The 21,009-nt window shown below is 42.2% G+C and overlaps 2 protein-coding genes across 5 annotated transcripts; both read right to left on the bottom strand.

The window, feature by feature from the left end:
- Window positions 1–1,137: 1,137 nt before the first annotated feature.
- On the bottom strand, window positions 1,138–20,447 carry LOC120501231 (vascular non-inflammatory molecule 2-like). Of its 4 annotated transcripts, none has more exons than XM_039707174.1 (9): window positions 20,067–20,447; window positions 17,023–17,030; window positions 6,808–7,041; window positions 6,570–6,700; window positions 5,331–5,523; window positions 4,424–4,715; window positions 3,249–3,622; window positions 2,889–3,092; window positions 1,138–1,620 (listed from the first exon to the last, which is right to left on the bottom strand). In XM_039707174.1, exons 3-9 carry the CDS (start codon window positions 7,018–7,020, stop codon window positions 1,501–1,503), a joined length of 1,527 nt encoding a protein of 508 aa, XP_039563108.1. In that variant the 5' UTR covers window positions 7,021–7,041; window positions 17,023–17,030; window positions 20,067–20,447; the 3' UTR covers window positions 1,138–1,500. The 4 variants fall into 4 exon arrangements, with proteins under 4 accessions (XP_039563108.1, XP_039563109.1, XP_039563107.1 ...); XM_039707175.1 differs by lacking the exon at window positions 20,067–20,447 and adding an exon at window positions 19,892–19,971; XM_039707173.1 differs by lacking the exons at window positions 17,023–17,030; window positions 20,067–20,447 and adding an exon at window positions 8,910–8,976 and having other exon boundaries at window positions 6,808–7,063.
- On the bottom strand, window positions 11,507–19,830 carry LOC120501233 (pantetheinase-like). The gene is made up of 6 exons (XM_039707177.1): window positions 19,812–19,830; window positions 17,862–18,054; window positions 16,154–16,445; window positions 14,634–15,007; window positions 12,298–12,468; window positions 11,507–11,935 (listed from the first exon to the last, which is right to left on the bottom strand). Exons 2-6 carry the CDS (start codon window positions 18,015–18,017, stop codon window positions 11,816–11,818), a joined length of 1,113 nt encoding a protein of 370 aa, XP_039563111.1. The 5' UTR covers window positions 18,018–18,054; window positions 19,812–19,830; the 3' UTR covers window positions 11,507–11,815.
- Window positions 20,448–21,009: the final 562 nt, after the last annotated feature.

Here is a 21,009-nt window from a genome sequence, read left to right as displayed (position 1 = left end):
TGCTAATGGATGAGATACAAGAGTCCTTTCCTGATATCCTGTATTTAACTAGCAATATTTATTGTATCCTACCTGTGCCAAACTCTGACAACCCAGGACAGTCAGCTCTGCTTGTACCTGGGAAGTACCCAAAACTTCCAGAAATGCCAGTGAGCAACACGTGAGAGATTTTTGTGTTCACTTGTGAGGTGCTGAACAAGGAACCAGCAAGCACAAGTAAGAGTCCCTGTCTGTTTTGAGTAACTGCTCCCAAGGGGTACAGTTATCCCACTGAGTGAAAGTTCAACTGTTTTATTTCCAGGATGAAAACACTCCCAAAAAGAGCCCCTGAAGTTGCATGCTGAGAAGCTGCAGTATGGGGAAAACCAGAAATCATGTGATTTCAACAACTTCTGGATAACATACGTAGGTGTGCGTGGAGTGGGAAGTTTTGACTTCCCACAAACAGAGTGTTTCTTACATGCCACATTTAGCACAGCTCAGTGCTAACCTTGGTGCAGGCTGTAAGAATGGCAGTAGATGCAAAATGCTATGGGATAAGTGTGGAGGCAGGGACCACTCCAAGGCATATTTAATGCAAACAAAGCTCATTTGCTCCATAACATTATAGACAGAAATGGGGCCCAGGGCTGCAAAGTTTGATATATCACTGCTAGAAATCCAAAATAAGGCTCATTTCTCACACTACAGGGTGAAATGTGTTTCAGGTGCTAAAAGATTGCCTATTTCATATATCTTAACAGTTTTGAAGTAATTATCCATATACCCAGGAGAAGGTGTTGGAGTACTGTGTTGTATATGGCAAGTTGGATGTGAAGTGCCCTGGACCCAACACCCATCTGCCACATACAAAGAGGTGCAAAATCAGAGGGACTGCAGAACTGGATGTGCTGTATCTTATCTTAGCCAGACCCAACACCTGGGTGGGTTGTGGAGGACCGCTTTCTCTCTCTAAGATTGCACCTAAGATTTTCAAATCTGGTTTTCTCTTTATTTTACAGTACCTTGGTCAGAATGGGGCCAAGACTCATTGAGTGTTAAGTAGGCCCTGTTGATTGGGCTGTAAGGCTGAAAAATACAGAAACTTAATGATTACACAGTCTGAAAAACAGTAAAGAGCAAAAGGGACAGAAAGACTTTCTTGGAGAGAATTTATTCTCCAATAAAATGACAAACCACATTTCATAGATATTGATATCAGTCTTCTTTCTGCTGTAATCCTAGCAATCTATATGATATTTTGGGGGAAAAAGAATTCTGATTAAAAGTTTCACGTGACAGATCATGCTTACTAAAAAATAATTGCACTGGCTCAAGCCCTATTAAAAAGGCACTCACACCAGGGTGAACACATAATTTTCTCCCAAATAAGCCCAATTGCCACAGGTGCTGAGCAGAAGTGCAATATTGCAGAACAGGAATCATACAAGGTAACTGCTACAGCTCAGGAAGAAACTCCCCTCCTGTCACTGGTGAGTGTGTGACTCCTAAGGAGATACTTTACAGGGAAATTCGCAGAGGATGTGGCTGGTCCTTCTCATAAGGCCTTCCAAAAAGTGTCACTGTAATGAGCGGTTTTGAAGTGCCATGCTTGCTTTTCAAACGCCCGTCACGTAGCACCTGGTGGAAAAGAGAAAGAACAGCACTAACAGTCAACTAACAGAGTAGCAATAGTGCATAGAAAGAATAGACCTTAGATGCTGAATATTTTGATGCAACACTTTCAAAAACAGTCATGATAGTGAAAGAAAACAGAATTCTTTCTGGGTTTGCCACAGCCTCCCCATTATAGCCTTCCCAGATTTCCTTGGTCCCAGAAATCCTTAAACATTCTTCCGTCTTTGGAAATAAGTACCATTTTCTCCACCTCATAAGAAAGTGAGAGTGAGAGTAACTAATTTGTTAGGTTCTCTTTAGTTACTCATACAAGGCAACAAAGATTATATGCACATCTAGGACATACTTGAAACATTTTTTGATTTGTAGACCCCAAAACAATTTTCAGATGGAAATAGAGAATTTCAAGCTACTGGCCAAATGTAGCTTTTCTTAGTTCCTTGTTATGTATCAATTTGAAATCACCAACTGTGAACACCTGTGACAATTTTTTTCCCCTGTGACAAAAGGTAAGCATGTATTTGTTAAGGAAGTACAACCTATTGTTTTAAAATTAGACCATGATCATATTTTTAGCATACCAATAAATTCTTTGATGTGCCTATTTTTACAGAAGTCTCATTCAAAAACAAGTATGAAGGGTGAACAATGCTTTTCAATTTCCCACTCTGTAAAAAAATCACCCTTGTTTCCCCTAAAATTTTTCAGGTCTTTCTCACTGTCTTCATTGTCTTTTGTAAGCTGTTAAATACTTCTTCCAAATCAATTAGGATTTCATCTAGCCTATTGCATAAAACTAATCTAGGGTTTATGAATGAAAACACCTTTGGCAAAACTAAAATATGAGCCAGCAAATAAAAAAAAAACAAACAAACCACAAATCCCTCAAAAATCACTTTTAACATTCTTAACTGCATAGAATCTCTGCTCTTACAAATTATACTTCTAAGTAATTTTTATTGTTTAGGTAATTTCTCAGAGTTTTTTATTTCTTTTTGTCCTAAAATGACCATAATGAGAAACCTGTAAAAATTAGCTCATTGAAAGCAGTGTTTTCTCCATTTGCGATCTGAAGTGGGAAGGCAGATTTGCTAAAGAAAGCACTGAAGAGAGTTTCAGCTCCAGGAATGGTATGCTCTCATCAGTAAGGATTGATTCAATGCACCTGTTTAAATCAGTCCCCTTGGGTTCCAGTCTGCAGAACCAAAGAAAGACATTCTTGGATGGGACTTTGCTGCCAGATCAGTTTTCAGTGCCACAGCGTGAGAAACCTTGCAAGAAACAGCTCCAGGGTGTCCCATTACCTCAAACTCCCCGGGGGCCAGCTGCACCCCGCTGTACAGCACTTCTGGGAAGATGTAGCTGGTGCCAAACGTGCCACTGAGGGAGAACATCTCAAACTTGGTCTGAGCCATCTCCATGGGCTGCCCACATGTGCTCAGGTTTGTGCTGGGGCACTTGAGCAGAGTGCAGATCTGTGGGGAGGAGGAGACAGAAAGGCAAAACACCACTAAGCTTTCAGCAACCACGAGCTGAAATTGGTAGCAAGAAAACTTCCCAGGATGCAGTAATGGACAAATATTTTTAGGTGGTTGGCATGTGGACACACTCACCTCTAAACATTCAATTACCTGCCAATGGTATTTTATGAGAGAACCATGAAGCCCATCAAATGCACCCAGGACATAAACTTCATCTCTCCTCTTTTTTGACATCTGGTAGACCAGATGACAGCAGAGATCTCCTTGGCAAACAGTGTAATTTCCATCCTTGTGCCTGAGTTCTCTGAAAGTGAATATATCCTTCCGGACAGCTCCCGAGAAAGTGTCATTTTCTCCAGGAAATTCCTTGATGCTCGTGGCATACAAACTCCAGTTGATGGCAGGAGGGTAAGTGGGGGAAAGACGGGGGTGTGCACTCAACTCTGCTAGCAGGAGACGTCCCTCCTCGGTGGCACTGTCGTAGTGGTAGGCAGCAGGTCCTTCTGGTGTGAATAGCCCACTGCCTGCCAAGGACATCACCAGCCCTGCGTTAGCCAGCACCACACAGCACGGCTTGGCAGGGGCGCCAGTCACCCCCACACCACACTGGCATTGTTGTTCAGTGATACTCTTTTCATTCAATACGTTACTGAGAGATTTTGGAATAATTTTAAAGCACAGAACAGCTAAAATACCCATGCTAGTGTTAAAACTTAGGTTCATTTGAAAATAAATCATAGCTCTCCGAGTGGCATATTTGACAAAGGAGGTAATGATGGGGGCAGTTATGTTTCACTGAAGGACACACTGGGCTATGGCCGAAACTCAGTCTATTTAGGGCAGGCAAAAATATTCCTTTGTAGTTTTCACTTTGATTCAGGGAAGAATAACAGATGCAGCTATGTAGTTTTCTCAGTTAAGAGGGAAAAAAAGTTTTATTCAGTATACAAGTGGAATTCTCCTTTTGGTTTTACACTATTAGGTTCTGATTAAAACATTTTTTCTCCATTTAACTGTTGATTGAATTTTAAACAGAAAATGCTGCTTCTAGATGAGAGACTGAAAATTTAAGTGAAACTTTGTGCTATTTTCTGAAATAAAATTTTACTTTTCAGTTATCAAAACTTAATGTCGTGGTCTTTCTATTTTTACCTTTTTCAGAAAATTCAACATTCTTTTACCTGAAGTTGTTTGTTATATTCAGAAGCAAATAACAATTTTCAGTCCAATTAAAACACTATTTTTCAGAGACTTCACTGTGTCTAAACCATTTCTCCCTACTTCTGAATCTGGGAACAAATTCCCTGTTCCTGAATGTAACTCACCTGTCATTGCCATGGTGGTATTGTGAGTATTTGCAGAAAGTAAATTAACACGCATGCCCATGGCCCAGGCAGAATTAAACTCAATTGCAGTCAGAAAGGGCAAGACATTCATCCAAGCTGTTGGGAAGAGCACGGTGTCCACCTGCATCTTGCTCACCAGGACCACGGCAGGCTCATAGAAAAGGATGTCAAAGCAAGTGAAAATGCCAAACTTCCCAAAAGGAGTCTCAAAGGTGACAGCTTCTGGCTCTTTTGGATAATTAAACTGCGTTTCACCTCTAAACAGATTGTACTGCAGATGAAGAAAATGGCACATTAGTGACTGAAAATAAGGCAAGATTATGAACAGCTTTTGTGTCTGAGACAGGCTTTAATGCAGAACTGGGAACTGAGGTAACTGCTCAGGTAACTGCTCAGGTAACTGAGCTGGCTGGCCCAGCTGGTTTATATCCATCCAACTGACCCTCCTCCCCAAAACTGGGGTGTCTGTACCTCCTGAAAGCAATGCCCATTCAGTATTATCTGCTAAACTTCAAGACCAGGGGCCAAAATATCCCCTGCAAAAGCACTGTCTAGGTTGGCTATGAATGTATCAAGGAAAAGCTAATGTTTACTGAGTATGGAAAATTCTGTCATGTTTTCTTACCATTTACTGTCATAAATGTAGCCCTCAAGTGTTTGGCAGCTGGCATGCACTCTGCAGCTGCAGTGCTCCTGGGAATAATTTGCCTGACTGGTCAAGCAATTACTTTGTTTTCCTTCTGGCCATAAGGTCATCACATCATCCTGGATTGGTTGTCACTTATAATAATGTAAAATTACTGTAAAAACCATCTGAAATTGGTGCCAGAGAGCTGAAAAATTCATTGATAATAAATTAGAGGTGGATGCTGAAGCATTTCCTTACCTTATGGTACCGAGCCACCAGCTTCCCCTGTGCATCAAAGACCACATCCGTATTGTAGTGGTACCAACCATCCCCGGGGCAGCTGGGATCGCTGGAGTCACACGGCTTCTTGTCCCCAATATTTGCAACCACATAGATGGAATTATTTCTGGCCATGCAGCTGAGTCGTTCCTGCACTGGTGCTGGACCAAATCTAATGCATTTTTAGTGAAGGAAAAAAAAGTCTTAGAATTTTAAGTGTCCCATGTAAAAGTAATGCATTCAGAATTACTACTCCATTAACTGCACATTCCCAGATGCTGAAAAAGCAATAGGTCAAATCATAGGTTTTGTTCATTTTCTCCTCTGTTCATAGCATCATTTTAAATTGCCAATCTCTTTTATCTTTAAAAAAATGGCCTCCCTGTGTTCTTCTTTCCTGTATCCTTTACAATGTTATTTTCTGTGTGCATAGAATTCCTAGCTAACATGCATACAAAGATGTGAAAAACTTCACAAAGCAAAGACGAGAATAAATCAGTACAGAGACATAAATCTTAAATAGCTTAAAAAAGCAAATTATCAAGCAGCTCTAAGTCCTGATTCAGAAGAAAATTTTAGCCTTTTTAAATAATTGTTTCTACATGCCTGTAGTAAAAAGCGGGCACAGCATTTACAGAGCTGAGGACTCCTGAAATCTAGCTTCATATGGCCTCAGAAGAGAACATAAAAGCTTAGCTTAGACATGAACTCAGTCTTTTCAGTGTCCCAAGCTCACACACATTGGGACCACCTCTGTGTGTAACACGGCAGATGTGCAAGTGGCTGGATTTCCAAAAGGTCTTTCTTTCAGATCTAGATTAATATTTTGTGCAGTTTGGTTTAGAAATCACTCAGTCACCTGAACTGAGGATTGAATCAGCTTGTCTGATCTATGTAGCTACATGACAATAAAATAGCTTCTACTTACAGAAGGTTTTCACAAGTGATCTAAATCGATAAAGTTGTGCATGTTTTTAAAATAATTATTTTGCCTAAAACATCCTCATTTTTGTCCTTTTACAAGTGAAACTGTCTCAATGCTTTTACCTGATATATTCCCATTGCCATGTAAATAAGAATTCTTTTTGATGCATCTCTTTCCTACAGTACTTGTGAATTTTTATAGATTAAGTTCTTAGTCATTTAATGTGAGCTGCTCAAGACTCCATGAGACAGACAAATGGTTGAAATCACCTAAACCACTGCAGAAGGAATCACCTTGAGGGGTCAGTGCAGGGAATCCAATTCACCACCGGATCAGGGATATCCTCCAGGTAGGGGTAGATGGTTTCTCTTGTGAATCGCCAGCCATAGATGCCGTCTTCAGGAGTCACAATGATGTGGGCACCCTGTCACAACAGGCTCCGTTTAAAGGGCACCCATCAGCACACAGCCAGGAGGGTCAGCAGGAGCAGAAAACACTGATGGACAACCCTCACTGAGGTAGCCCTCATACCTGCTGGGCGGCTTCCTTGATGGCCCCTTCCAGGACATCCATGTTTTTGTTCATCAGGGCCAAAGCATCGCTGGGAGAAACGGGCTCCTCGGTGGGATGCGGCAGGATGACGGCGTGCTCGTAGACGGCTGCCATGAAGGTGTCGGAGGCAAGGGCCTGAAGGGCTGCGAGTGCCAGCACCACAGCGGGCAGGAGAGCCTGGGAAGGGAGCATGGCTGCAGCCTCCCAGCTCCTGGATCAGCATGGGGAATATAAACTAGAGAGAAAGAGGAGGAGTAAAGACTAATAGGTTTGCTTTGGCAATAATCTTCTGTTGAGTAATCTGAGAAGATTTCTGCCAAAAAGCCAAAGCTTTCCTAGGAATTTGATCTTGTTTCCAATATGAAAAGTTTTAAATAAAAGTAGAACAAAAGGCTAAGAGATCTTGTCAGAAGCCAAGTTAATCTACAAGGGGTTCATTGGAAGGAGCACTTACACATTTCATTTGCGCATCCCTCTCCACACTTTTAAACCCATCTTGGGGCAAGCCCAGACTCCCCTGGTTAGGATATGCTACTCCATATCACCATACTGCACGTGGCTGCTGTCAGTGAAAACTTCAGCCGCTTCTGAAGACAGATACCTGTGTGGGGTACAGCCCTCTTGCTTCCAAGAGCAGATAATTCAGCAATGCTTATGAGACATGGTCCTGCCATACCTCCTGCTTTTGGCCAATGGCTTGTTATGGTTCAAGTGCGTGCCTTGAGAGTGTCCTCCCCACTGGGCTCACACTGCAGTATAAACCATCCCTTGAATTGTGCTGACCTCTCTGCCTAGAGCTAACAGACTTGCTTGTTTTGTGAGAAAGAATTTGACGACACAATTTTTTCTTTACTATGGTCCTTTCAAAAGGAAGTTTTTGTACAATAAGCAACTTGAAATTAGTAATGGAAAGCACTATTTTTTCTCATGGAAATAAATTTTTAGCATAGTATTTTGTAAATGGAATATTGCTGCTATAGTTTTAGAACATCCTTAGAAAAATCTTAGTTAGGACCTGTGATACTTTAGTGAGTGTAAAGGGATATAACCTGACTTGTCATTTAGCACTTTGAAGAAATAAATTTTAAAAAATCTTTTTTCCTCCTTGAAAAATCTTCCTCTTCACTATGTAGTGTCACCCAAAAGAATGATTCTTCTCCATCAGCACCAAGGCCTCCTCAGGAGAAGCCAACACTTCATCAAGTTTATGATTCTAAAATGTCATTGTGCTCACAGATGGCTGCAACATCTGTGCTCAGGGCACAGGCCTGCAGAGCAGAAAGCACCAAAAGCACAGCAGAGGCTCAAGTTTTAGGAAGCCCCATGTCTGCAGCCTGAAATCAACTAAGAGGGGGTGGCAGGCAGGCAAAGGCAGTGGGCTTTAAAAAGAGGAAGTCTTGCACAAAAGCTGGGAATTCCCCAGGGTAGCTAAAAGATGACACCCATGTAATCACCCTGTCCGGAAAGACTCAGTATCAAAGGCAAGAGAGCTGCCAGCATTGAGCAATTCTGCCTCACAGCAACAGCAGGGAAGTCACTGAGAAGCCACCACTGTGCTGCAGCTGGAAAAACACATTACTTACCAGATATACAAAACAATCAGGCATATTATTGCTGTAGTAACTCAGTTCAAGGCAAGCATGGGTCCCAGAAAAAAAACAAAATTTGGGAAATCTCAGCAGAGAACAGCATGGACCCATTCCTGCCCAAACTCAAGGGCATGAGGTGCTGGGAGATGTAGGTCCTAGCATGGGTAATACCTGAGCCACCACAGCTCAGCACAGCACAGCTTGGAGTAGCAGGGACTTTGGGGTCTACTGCATATCCTAGGGGGGAGCTGCAGGGAAGACTGGTTGTCTGAGCAGAACCATCAGCATACCCACCACTCAATAACCAAACCCCAAAGATCTCTGGTCTCCAAAGGTCTCAGTAGGAAGACTATCGTGAATAGGACACACAGTTTCTAGATTTTGCCTATTACAGTGTGCTTTCTTCTATCAACAGATCACTCCGGCAGATATCTTGAAGCTAAAGCTGCATGTGCACAAAAATCACTTGTATCTGGCACCCAAGTTTCTTACCTTCTTTGGTTCTGACTCAGCAGTCAGGTAAGGAAAGGGTTTTTTCTGCACTACCCTCGAAGAAGTGTTTATTGTTATCAGTGGTTACACGCAGCCCTGTTTTTATACAGAGTGAGTTGGTATGTGGGTAATGGGTGGACTTGCATAGGATTGCTTTCTGTATGCTTGACTCACTTCTCACAATAACACATTTCACAATGATAAGTGTTGTGCAATCTCTGTAGCAAAAAGAATCCATTATGCCATTATGGCTTCTGCCAGTCTTCAGTAGGAAAATACTCAACATACTTTAACCAAACCACAATGACCTTGAACAAAATCCTGGATTCAAGATACTCACCACATTCAGGGTTGGGATACTACACCACCTGCACACACATTCCATTATCCCGAGGACTGGCATAGGCAGTGAACAAACCTGAAGAAGCCACCTCTCAGCTTTGAGACTGGCCACACACTCCTGCTGAATTCTTTCTGCAAGATGAGACCTTCCCAGAAGCCATAACTTCCCTCAAATCCAGATATCCAGATCCTTTCCCTGGGAGAGAGTTGTGGTGTCACCCACCAGGTTCCCTGGGGACAAGTACAGTGTCTGCACTGAGTTTGTACCCATGGGAGGAGGACCACACTGGATAATCCCTTGCTGGACTGAGATCAGTCTGTGGTCACGCAGTAACTGACTCAAACAGTGAACAAGGTTTTAAGACAGTGTGGCCTTAGCAGCAATAATGTTGAGCTTCCATGAGTCAGAGCACATTGTCTGGGGCTTTTGATAAACATGTCATTATGTGAGACATGTCACTGTTATGTCACATGTGTGTATCTATATACATCTGGAAACAAAAAAGGTTATACGGCGCACAGCAGCAGTAATCACAGTGCTGGAGATTGGAGAATATTTGCACTCCCAATGTCTCACCAGCTCCAGAATATGGGAATGAGGACCTTGAGAACATCATGGAAAAAATCTTAGATGAGTAAAAAAATGGCTAGATGACACTAAGTTGGGTGGAAATGTTGATCTGTGTGAGGGTAGGTAGGAGGGGTCTACAGAGAGACCTGAACAGACTCGACGAATGGACTAAGGGATAATTCCAAGAGGTTCAAGAAGGTGAGGTGTCAGGTCCTACGCTTGAGTCACAGCAACCCCAGGCAGTGCTACAAGCTGGGGGAGGAGTGGCTCGAGAGCTGTTTGGCAGAAATGGACTTGGGAGTGCTGGCTGACAGCTGGCTCAGTGTGAGCCAGCAGTGTGCCCAGTTGGCCCAGAAGGACAATGGCATCTGAGCCGGTATCAAGCAGTGTGGCCAGCAGAACAAGGGAAGCGATCATCCACTGTACTGGTGAGGCTGTGCTTTGAATGCTGTGTTTCGTTCTGGAACTCTCACTTTAACAAGGGCATTGAGGTGCTGGAGCCTGTCCAGAGAAGGGCAATGCAGCTCCTGAAAGTTCTAGAAAACATGCATTATGAGGAACAGCTGAGGGAGCTGGATTTGTTTAGTCTGAAGAAGAAGAAGCCCACAGGAGACCTCATCACTCTCTACAACTCCCGGAAAGCAGTTTGCAGTGAGGTGAGGACCAGTCTCTTCTGCTGTGCCTGCAATGAGAGGACCAGATGTAATGGCCTTAAACAGGGACAGAGGACATTCAGGTTAGATATTAGAAAAAAAAAATTTCATGGTACAAGTGGTCAGCATTGGAATAGGTTGTGTAGGGAGGTGATGGAGGCCCAGAGATGTTTAAGAGGGGTCTGGATATGGCACTGCATGATGGTTTAGTGGTTTAGGGGTTACAGTGACAATGTCAAGTTTACAGCTGAACTGGATGATCTCAAAGGTCTCTTTCAACTCTGAAGATTCTGTGATTCTTTGGTGAGACCAGCAATTGTAGCAATGTGGGGAAAAGGAAGGAGAAATTACACAAACAGGTCTCTGACCACTCTTAAGGACACAGCCACAGAACATGCACATCTTTATACACTGATCTGCTGAAAGAAGGTCACTAAGGTCCAGCAGCATCAACAAAACACAGGTCACTGGGGAGAAGAGAAAGCAAAAATGTGAACAGCGACATCTCACCAGGACTAGCTGGTCTGAAACAGAACTATAAATCACCAAATTCCTACAGAAAATTCATCTGCAGGGCAGCCCCACCCAGCATTAACAAGGGGGAGCAAAGGGAAAAGCTCATTTCACATACATTGGTGTTACATGACCAGAAAGAAATAGAGAAGATGGAAGGGAGGAGCTGCTATGAGATACCAGGTCACTCAGTGACTTGTTTACTGGTTGCAGTAAAAATTCTCTCACTGAATAGCAGCCAGTGCAGTCAGGAGGTGTCATCAAGCTGTTTTTCAGAACTGACAACCACGATATGATAACACCCTGTAGTGTGCTGAGCCAAGTAACTGTTTTTTTGAAGGAACATGTTTTCAATGCTTGTTTTCCTTTTCAAAGGAAGTTAGAATCTTCAAAGATTCTGGTAATCTCTTGTTTACAAAAGTGGCTGTTCAGAAATGGGGTGGGAACAGTGTTGTGGAAATGGCTGCTAATACTCCAACAAACATTTCAAATAATTAAAAGCTCTTTTTTATTGGGGCACAACCCACTGAATCCTACACCACTAAAATCAGAGGAATTTATTTTCTAGTGTTCCCAATATTAAGGCCAAGCCTATGCCAACCAAATCCATCATATAAAAACACACACACAACAGTCCAGCATCATATTGATTTTTTGCTGCAAAATCAAGTCAATAAATCAAAGTGCAGTAACTATGCTGGTAGATAAGACAACTAGAAAAATAGAATGCCATTTTAATTATGAACATTACTATGAATTACCATTATTTGTGATTAATTGGCATTACAGAAACGGGTCGATGAAAGCTTGAAGGATCTGCACTGAAATCATGCTGAAGCTTGATATGTGGATGGAGGGTCCTTTTCATACCACCTCCCATAGAGTGTTACACTCAAAACTGGCTTTGATGTAGTATTCCGATTTTTCAGACGTCCATCAGCTAGCACCTGGTAATGAAAAGGTAAAATAAGCAGGAGCAGCATCAAAGCAGTACTATTGTGTGGCAAGCACAAAATCGTATATTCAGTAATGCTGACCTAGTTGGGAGAGCTCCAGTCTCAACTGGGGCTAGCAGGAAGTCTGAGGAAAAACTACATTTCTGTCTTGAGGGAGATCTGGATTTGGGGGAACAGGGCAGAAGAGAATTGTCAAGGTGGACTTACTGTATGAATACAGGCAGGAAAATCAGGCAGAAAGAAAGCTGCCTTGAACTCAAGGCAGAGGACAAGGACTCTGGTAACAACTAAGTTGCTCTTGTAGTGGCTTTTTGACCACTGATGTCTGACAAACCACAAGGGTGTCCCATTACCTCGAACTCCCCAGGGGCCAGCTGCACCCCGCTGTACAGCACTTCTGGGAAGATGTAGCTGGTGCCAAACGTGCCACTGAGGGAGAACATCTCAAACTTGGTCTGAGCCATCTCCATGGGCTGCCCACATGTGCTCAGGTTTGTGCTGGGGCACTTGAGCAGAGTGCAGATCTGTGGGGAGGAGGAGACAACAATATATTTAGCAAGATGGTAACTTTTCAGCTGTAGCTTATTTTTTTACCCCTTGATCTGACTGGGCATATTCCAGGCCTGCATTGCCTTAGTCTTATAATTTTACAAATAAATTGTCTTTGACATAAGTGCAGTCAAAGCACCTTATTTAATCTCTGAAGCCAGATCCTGTCCCTTCCACTAATTCTTTCAATTGGCAATTGTCTTATTTGAAAGTTTCTTTCCCACATGTCTTAGTAAGATGAGTTTGTGTATGGAAATTTTAGGCAAACAAAGCAAAGTCTTCTACATGGGTATGTTGTACAAGTGCACATCCAGGTCCTCTTACTGCTAATTGTACATGTTGCTAATTATACTTCATTATATGGCCTGGTAGTCCACGGGAAGTCTGAATTTGATATTCCCTGTCCAAATCCTAGTTAATATAGGCCAAGGAGATGAAGTTAGCATCTTTTGTTACAGTTTTGTGTTAGTAGTTGCAGCACATAAAGTAGGAATCACAGTGTTGTTTCCCTTTTATCATGAAAGTTAATTATCCAGCTGATAAATATTTATGGTCTTCATGAGAAAATATGAAACAGGGCTATCACTCCTCTGATTCAGGAATGATTTGAAGGATGTTGTCCGGTTTTGCTGATAGGTGATGGAGTTTTTCTACGTGTCTGGTATTAGGGGATAGAAGCATAAATGCAAAAAATCAGAAGTATTATTCATCAGCAAATGTGGTTTTGTGTTGAAATGCAAATAAGCAGAGAAATAAGGAATATGTTCTGAGGAAATGAAAAAAGTATTGATGGAAAAAGGAAGAGTAGAAATTCCTGTATTCTCTAGAACTTTCAATTCTGTCAGAGACTATCTGGCAACTTCCACAACCACTGAAATAAATATTGCAACCAAGCTCACCAAGAACTGAATTTATTCAAGTTACCTTTCTAGTATTAGATGAGCTGTTTGCTGGATAACACCTCCCCTCATATCCCAGAGTCTGCACCAGCTGGTACGAAATGGTGATGCTGACAGACAGAAGTAACTAAAAAGAAGTACAATCTGCTGGCACAATAACTTAATTATGAAGGCAAAGGATGTTTTCAAATATGGCTTTAAGAAAATTCAACCAGGATGTAACTCACTGTCTTTGCAAATATTTGATTAAAGAAGAGGAAGGGAGGATTTTTCCACTAAAAGTCATAAGCCATTTAAGTAAGATTCATTGCTATGATTTGGATAATGACAAAAAATTACCATCTCTGTGACCCTAACTTATCAGAGCATCTCATAAAGATAACTATTATCAACTGATTTTTAACGGCAACTCTTTGATGAAAATACAGTGAGACCACATCTGGAGTACTGTGTCCAGGCTCCTCTTTCTTTCCAGTACAAGAAAAAAAAAGGAGAGTGTCCAGCTGAGGCCACAAGGATGATTAGGAATGAGGAACTTCTCTCTTATGAGGAGAGACTGTGGGAGCTAGAGCTGTTAAGTCTAGAGAAGACAGAGGGGTCTCATCAATACATACAAATATCTCTAAGGTGTGTGCCAAGAAGATGGTGCCAGGCTCTATTCAGTGGTGCCCAGCAACAGGATGAGGAGCAATGGCCATAAAAACACAAGAAGTTTCACCTCAACATGAGGAAGAACTTTTTTACATTTAGAGTGGCAGAGCATCAGAACAGGCTGACCAGGGAGGTCATGGATACTCCTTTTCTGGAGACACTCAAAAGCCACCCAGATGTGTTTCTGTGTAATCTGCTCCAGGTGACCTTGCCTTGGCAAAGGGATTGGATTATGTGATCTTCAGATGTCCTTTTCAATCCTAACTATTCTATGATTCTGTGATACAGAGGAGGTTCAAAACACTTACTGCAGATATTTACAGAAAAGAACCTAAATTTAGCTAACATTGCACACCCCTAAAATAGTGAGTGCACTCTGAGCATTTAGAAGAAGAGGTTTAGAGACCTCTCTACTGCATTTGTTGGATTTGAAGGCAAATAGGCTTGGAAGTTTTAGCCACTTCTTTCCATTACTATCAAAAGGTGCACCAGGACTCCAGCATAGAAGACATTGTCTTCTGCTTTTCCACCTGAAATTTTCTCCCTGTAAATAAGCTTCCTAAAGTAAATAACCCCTTCCAAAGAATTACCTGCAGATAGTACTGTCCTTCAACAACATGAAGGCCATCAAAAGCACCCAGCACATAAACTTCATCATCTCTTTTCTCTGCCATCTTGTAGCTCAAATGACAGCAGAGGTCTTTTTGGCAGACAGTGAGATTCCCCCCAGGCTTAGCGAGCTCCGTGAAAGTAAAGAGGTCTTCAAAGACAATTCCTGTGAATTCATGGTCATTCTGTGAGAATCTTTCAATACTCAGAGCATATGAGTTCCAGCTGACAGCAGGTGGGGAGGCAGGAGAAAGACGAGGGTGTGCATCTAGTTCAGCAATGAGGAGGTGACCATCTTCAGTTTTCATGTTGTAGGAGTATGTTCTGGCTCCAGCTGGTGCATAAATGCCACTCCCTGAGGAGAGCACAGTAGTCAGTCCAAGAAGAATTTAAAAAATCATGTTGTCCTTCTAATCATCTCTGATAGCTTATCCACTATTCTATACAGATTACAGTCATTTTAGTCTCATCTAAGGTGACCATTGCAACTCAGTACACAGAGCTCATGCTTTGGCAAAGAATAGCATTTATTCCCTTAGATAAGGTCTGCTCAGTGTAGCCAGAAGATGTTTGGTTTTTTATGTTACGCTATGATTATATTTATAGCCTCCTGAGTTCTCTTTTCCCCTGTGTCCAATGTAGTTGATAATTCCTTGTTTCTTGGCTGATTGATGTGAAAGGACCAGCTACTGATTGAGACAATCCAAAACACAACACAGGCAAGTATCACAGGCCTGTCCATGAACAGAAGGAGACAGCAACTGTCCAGCCCCCTTTACACTGGCTGAGAACTCCTCCCCTCCTGGGGGATTCACATCTGACCAGCACCAAGCAACCGAGGGAAATCAAAGTTCTGTCATACCCATCACTGCAGAAGCCTGTCAGGCATTTCAAATGAAAAGTCCCAAAACAATACTGTGGTTGCACAGCTCAGTGAAGATACTGGTGTAACTGAAATATACTATTCTATAATCTGAGGTCTAAAAAAAAAAATCAATGCTACTTCTAAAATGAAGATGTGGACATCTTAGCAGTGTTACTACAACAGGCCTGAACATGTGTTTTTAATGATTTTCTGTACAAGTGTTAAATGCAGCTATAAAAATAAATATCTCAGTTGGCAGAATAAATGTAGCCACATATATGGTTTATGAGTATATTTACAGTTTGGCATTCAATCATAGACTTAGAAGTGGAGAGGAAAAGAGCCTTAAAAAACACAAAAATTTCTGTTCAGGCATAAGGGCAGTGACCTACTACTTATTTAGAGCCATTAAAAGAAAAGATAATCCTAATAAGCTAGGGAAAATAAAACACTGTGAGTTTTGTTGTGTCTTTATGAAACCAACAGGAACAGGATCCATCAGCTTTAAAATTTAGTGACTAGTCTCTTCACCTTCCAGAGAAATACATTATATTCCTCTGCAAAATCACTTTGTAGAACAGGGAATAAGAGATTCGTGGTTATAAAGATTCTTGCACAGAGTGAAAATCAAGTTACCTGTCATTTCCATGCTGGTGTTGTGAGTATTGGCAGCTAAGACATTGACACGCATGCCCATGGCCCAGGCAGAGTGAAACTCAATTGCAGTCAGAAAGGGCAGGACATTCATCCAAGCTGTTGGGAAGAGCACGGTGTCCACCTGCATCTTGCTCACCAGGACCACGGCAGGCTCATAGAAAAGGATGTCAAAGCAAGTGAAAATGCCAAACTTCCCAAAAGGAGTCTCAAAGGTGACAGCTTCTGGCTCTTTTGGATAATTAAACTGATTTTCTCCTAGAAAGAGATTATACTGTAGGGGAAGGAAAATAAGAGAAACCAGTTAGAGGCACTTACTTACCATGTGTCTTGGGGTCATTCCCTAAAGTGGTTCAGAATGAATAAAGAAAAATTTTGACCTGTGTTGGAAGCCCTCACAGGTAGGAAATCAGGCTAAAATTATATGATCATCGTACCCAAAATATGGAACACATATTACATATTGCCCTGGCATCTAGCTAGAAAAGCAGCCAGCTGCCTTCAGGCCTGTTGGTGTCATCTGCATAAGAATAATCTCTCCACTCCCCCCACCTTGTTTATATTTCTGGCAACCCAAATGCAACCAGAAGAGAAATAGCAATGTAAGGGAAGCGTGGGGGATCTTGTGCCAAGGGACAAAATTGGTGACTTTGGTGTGGAGATGCCCAGAAGTACTGGAAGTACAGAGCACCAGTATGAAGCACAGGATAGTATTTGGGACTCTGCAGAGGAGAAAACAAAGGCTGTGATGATGGGGGAAAGGCAGATGTTCTCCGCCAACAGAAAAATTGAAGTTTGTGACATTCTCAGCTTTCCAACGTTTTCTTCCTCCTTCACGTACATATTTATTAAGAGTGCTCTATAAATGTCCAGGTGGTCTGAAAGTAAATATGGACACCAAGCCAGAAAAGAAGTTCAAGTTTACTTAACTTGTAATTTACCATGTGGGCCATAGCAGGCTGGACAGATTTGTGTTATCAGTGTTTCATTCGCCCAGTTTGCTCACAAATAGATATCTTGGCACTGTCTCTAAACCAGATGAAATAATGGGCCCAAAGTGCATTAAATAAACTGACTTTATCCACACTGGCATGATATCTGGCACACAGTTCATAAACAGCTTTGATGGAACTTGCAGGTATACACATAATATTGAAAGAGGAACTTATAATCCAATATCCTTATCTCTTTTTACACCCATCTGGCATTTTCATTTGCTTTTCTATGTCTAAATAATTCCCACTGTGCAAAAACTGTGCCAAAACAGCATCAGAAATAAAGGTCCTGCCTCTCTGAAGTCAGAGTGCTCATTTATGAGGAAATGGATGTGAACATTGAAATCCTGGAACATGAAGTGGTAGTCTGGTGAAAAGCTGGCACTGAAAACTAAAACTGCTCAAGCAGCACAATTTACAGTAGTAGTGAGCTAATGAACTGAGGAAGTCAGCAAAAACCATATGCCACTAAATTCTACCAGAACAATCATTTTTCATTCCAGTCTGTTTTGAGAAACAGGACAGCAAATGCAAATTTGGCATTGACGCTTCATAGCAAGAGAGATATTTTTTTTAATTATAAAGAAAAACAAAACTCTCCCAGTGGACAATGACTGGCATCTAATTCTCTTCCCAAACTGAGACATTTTGGAAGTAGTGGAAAATTAATTTCTGTCTCTCCAAGACCACTTTACCTTATGGTACCGAGCCACCAGCTTCCCCTGTGCATCAAAGACCACATCCGTATTGTAGTGGTAGCGACCATCCCCGGGGCAGCTGGGATCACTGGAGTCACATGGCTTCTTGTCCCCAATATTTGCAACCACATAGATGGAATTATTTCTGGCCATGCAGCTGAGTCGTTCCTGCACTGGTGCTGGACCAAATCTAATTTATTTTAGGAAATGAGAAAAACAAAATTAACAAAACCTGTGCTGTCAGCGGTGTCCATTTCCACAGTACTTGAGGTCACAAGGGCAGCATCTCCAATCCTGCAGCCATGGCAGGGTAGGCAGATACACAGAGTTGCTGCAGTGCTTCCTCAGATTGCTTCCTGCACCTTGGGGTAGGCCCTGGAGACCTGCCATTGGCCCCTGCAGGGATATGCCTGCCAGTCCCCTTCAGCACCTGGAACATGCTCTGCAGTAAACAGATAATCCTCGGGCTGGGAAAGGGCAGGAGAGCAATTTCTGGGCAGAGGAAGACACTAGCGTAGTGTCACACAAGCAAACATTTTAGCATCAGGCATACTGACACCTGAGGGCTGCAGCTCTGGGCCCTTAGCATACCAAGCAGGCTTGAGCTGTGGGATAATGCAGATGTTATGGACAAGGCAATTCAGCAATTCATTTCCTCCCACAGACAGGAGCACACACACCTGTAACCATGGCATGAAGAGCAGTGGGCTAATAATTTTGAGATGTGACAGGGTCCTTTTTTCAGAAACTGGCAACCCCTCTGAAGCATCCATACCAGCCCATAAAGAGAGCAGCCATTCATTCCCCTTTGTAGTGTGCCAATACCCATGGCTTTGCAAGGTGTGTGGGGGCCCCACAAGGGGACCTCCAGGCAAGATACACATACAGCACCAGGAATAAGGCATGCCAGACACTGATGGCAATATTCTGATGGCAATGTTATATTCCCAAAAGCTGCTAGTGAAACCCCTGATTTGGAACAGTGAGGAGGCACTCAGATCACCTCTGCTAAACCTGTGTGACCGCACTAGAATAAAGACCTGCTTAGACACACTGCCACCCCACATTCCACCTTCAATGAAACACTGTATACTCTATTTACTTACATCTCAGCAAAAAGTTGCACATCCAGTGCAACTGTGACCCTTCTTCTTGCAAGCACTGAGTTATTATATCCCCACAGATACAATAACCTGCTCCTCATCAAGGAGGTGAAGAAAGCCATGCTGAAAAGGGCAGCCCATGGCTGTAATTCCACAGCTGAAGACAAATTGCATGCTGTTGGAGTGTAAAGTCCAGGCCTCAGCTATAGCTTAGTTTGTCACTGCTGAAACATGCTGCTTGAATGATCGTGTTCTACAGCACAGAGACTCTAGCAATTCAGACTTTATCTTACCTTAACTATGGAAAACCAAGATTAAAAGTTCCTGGGTTTTTATCATTTAGAAGTTTGGACTTTAATTACTGACTTCATCACCTCTTATTATCTGCTCAGAGACTACTTCTTGGCTGTCCACAAAAAAGGTTTGTGGGCTTTTGTTTCAACATGTCATTTGTAAAAGACAAACAAACAAAAAAAATCAAAGAAATACTACTGTTAATAATTTACATTCAGTTCTATTCAAAATAGTGTGGAAGAATTGAAAACAGAATAAGAAGCAGGATATTCTGGCATCAAAAAAAGACATTTCCTCAACTTTTAGTAGTCCAAATTCTGTATGTTGTTTGAATTTCTCCTTAAAGTATCTAATTAAAAAAAAAATCTTAATGTTTCCCTCATCAATTAGTCATGGACATATTTAACCATTTAACTACCTTCATACTGAATTTCAATAAAAACTTATGTTAGAGATGTTAGCAGTTCTTAGTCATTTAATGTGAGCTGCTCAAGACTCCATGAGTTATATAAAAGGTTGAAATCGCCTAAACCACTGCAGAAGGAATCACCTTGAGGGGTCAGTGCAGGGAATCCGGCTGGGAGCTCGCCCAGGAACAAGAACTGACACCCGGTAAACAAACAAACGCACCAAATAAACTGAAGCAAACTGCAGTGACCCGGCTTCTCAGTAGCTGTGGACACTTTAAGGGGAAACTTCTATAGAGGTCCGCCTACTTTCCACACCTCTCTCCTCCCAATACACTCTTCCCATCCCTGTACTGCACCCATCCCCATCGCTGCCACCGCCTGATGGTGGGGGCTACCTGAGGATTTACTTCGTGAAGCCGGATACAATTTGGTGCTAAATCAGCTTAGCTGTAGAGGGAGTCTGTCGTCAGGCTGTGCTCCGACTTCTTTTCTTGAGCTTAGCGAGAGGAGAGCGTGAGGCAGACCGCGCATCGCAAGGGTTAACCCTGCCTGGAGGAGGCTGCCTGAAAGGTCACTGGGACAGCCACGCAATCGCTGCCGAGCACGGAGTACGCGTGAGCTGCAGTCAGGAAGTCGCAAGGCGCTCACTGCTGCCAACAGCACCTAGTTATGTTACTGTGCCCTAACAGCACAGCTTCTCCTAGGGCGCAGGTAGAAATTTAAAGATACAGTCCTTTTCCTCCCTAAACAGTAGAATGTTTCCCAGTACTTCCACTACACGAATTGTAGAGGGTTTCAGTTTGATACTTTCACAGAATACAATTTTATTTTTAAGACATTCCCTTGTCAAACCCCACCCCTCCCCCAAAAAAAAAAGAAAACAAAACAAAAAACCAACCAAACAACAACAACAACAAAAAAACCCTGCAAATCAATTTTTTATATTATTGGTCAGATTAATTGTAATGTTTGTGCTTCAGAGCAAACCTGCAGAACAAATATCAGAATTAGGCACACATAGAAATCTTAGCTGGGAAACACAAAGCACCCCAGTGCACTCCCCAGAAACACAGTCTGCAGGGCCCACATCCTCAAACATGCCAGCATGTCCCACCTGCTCCATCTGTTCACTCTGTGAAAAGTGTGTATCTTATGACTGGCTTTTCACAAGTATTAAAATGAATATTGTATGTGTTATGTTAGAAAGGTATGCTGTATTAATTTTCTTAAGTAGTGTAATAAATATAGTTTTAGGTTGTAACATAACGTTAAAATAGACCTATGGTATGTAAGATATTTTTTTAAGAAAGGATTTGCACCAGATAGAAGCCACAGAAC

This window comes from Passer montanus, unplaced genomic scaffold (assembly GCF_014805655.1).
Source record: "Passer montanus isolate IOZ18808 unplaced genomic scaffold, ASM1480565v1 scaffold2, whole genome shotgun sequence".
Classification (NCBI taxonomy): Eukaryota; Metazoa; Chordata; class Aves; order Passeriformes; family Passeridae; genus Passer; species Passer montanus.
This window is presented reverse-complemented; position numbering and strand designations above follow the sequence as displayed.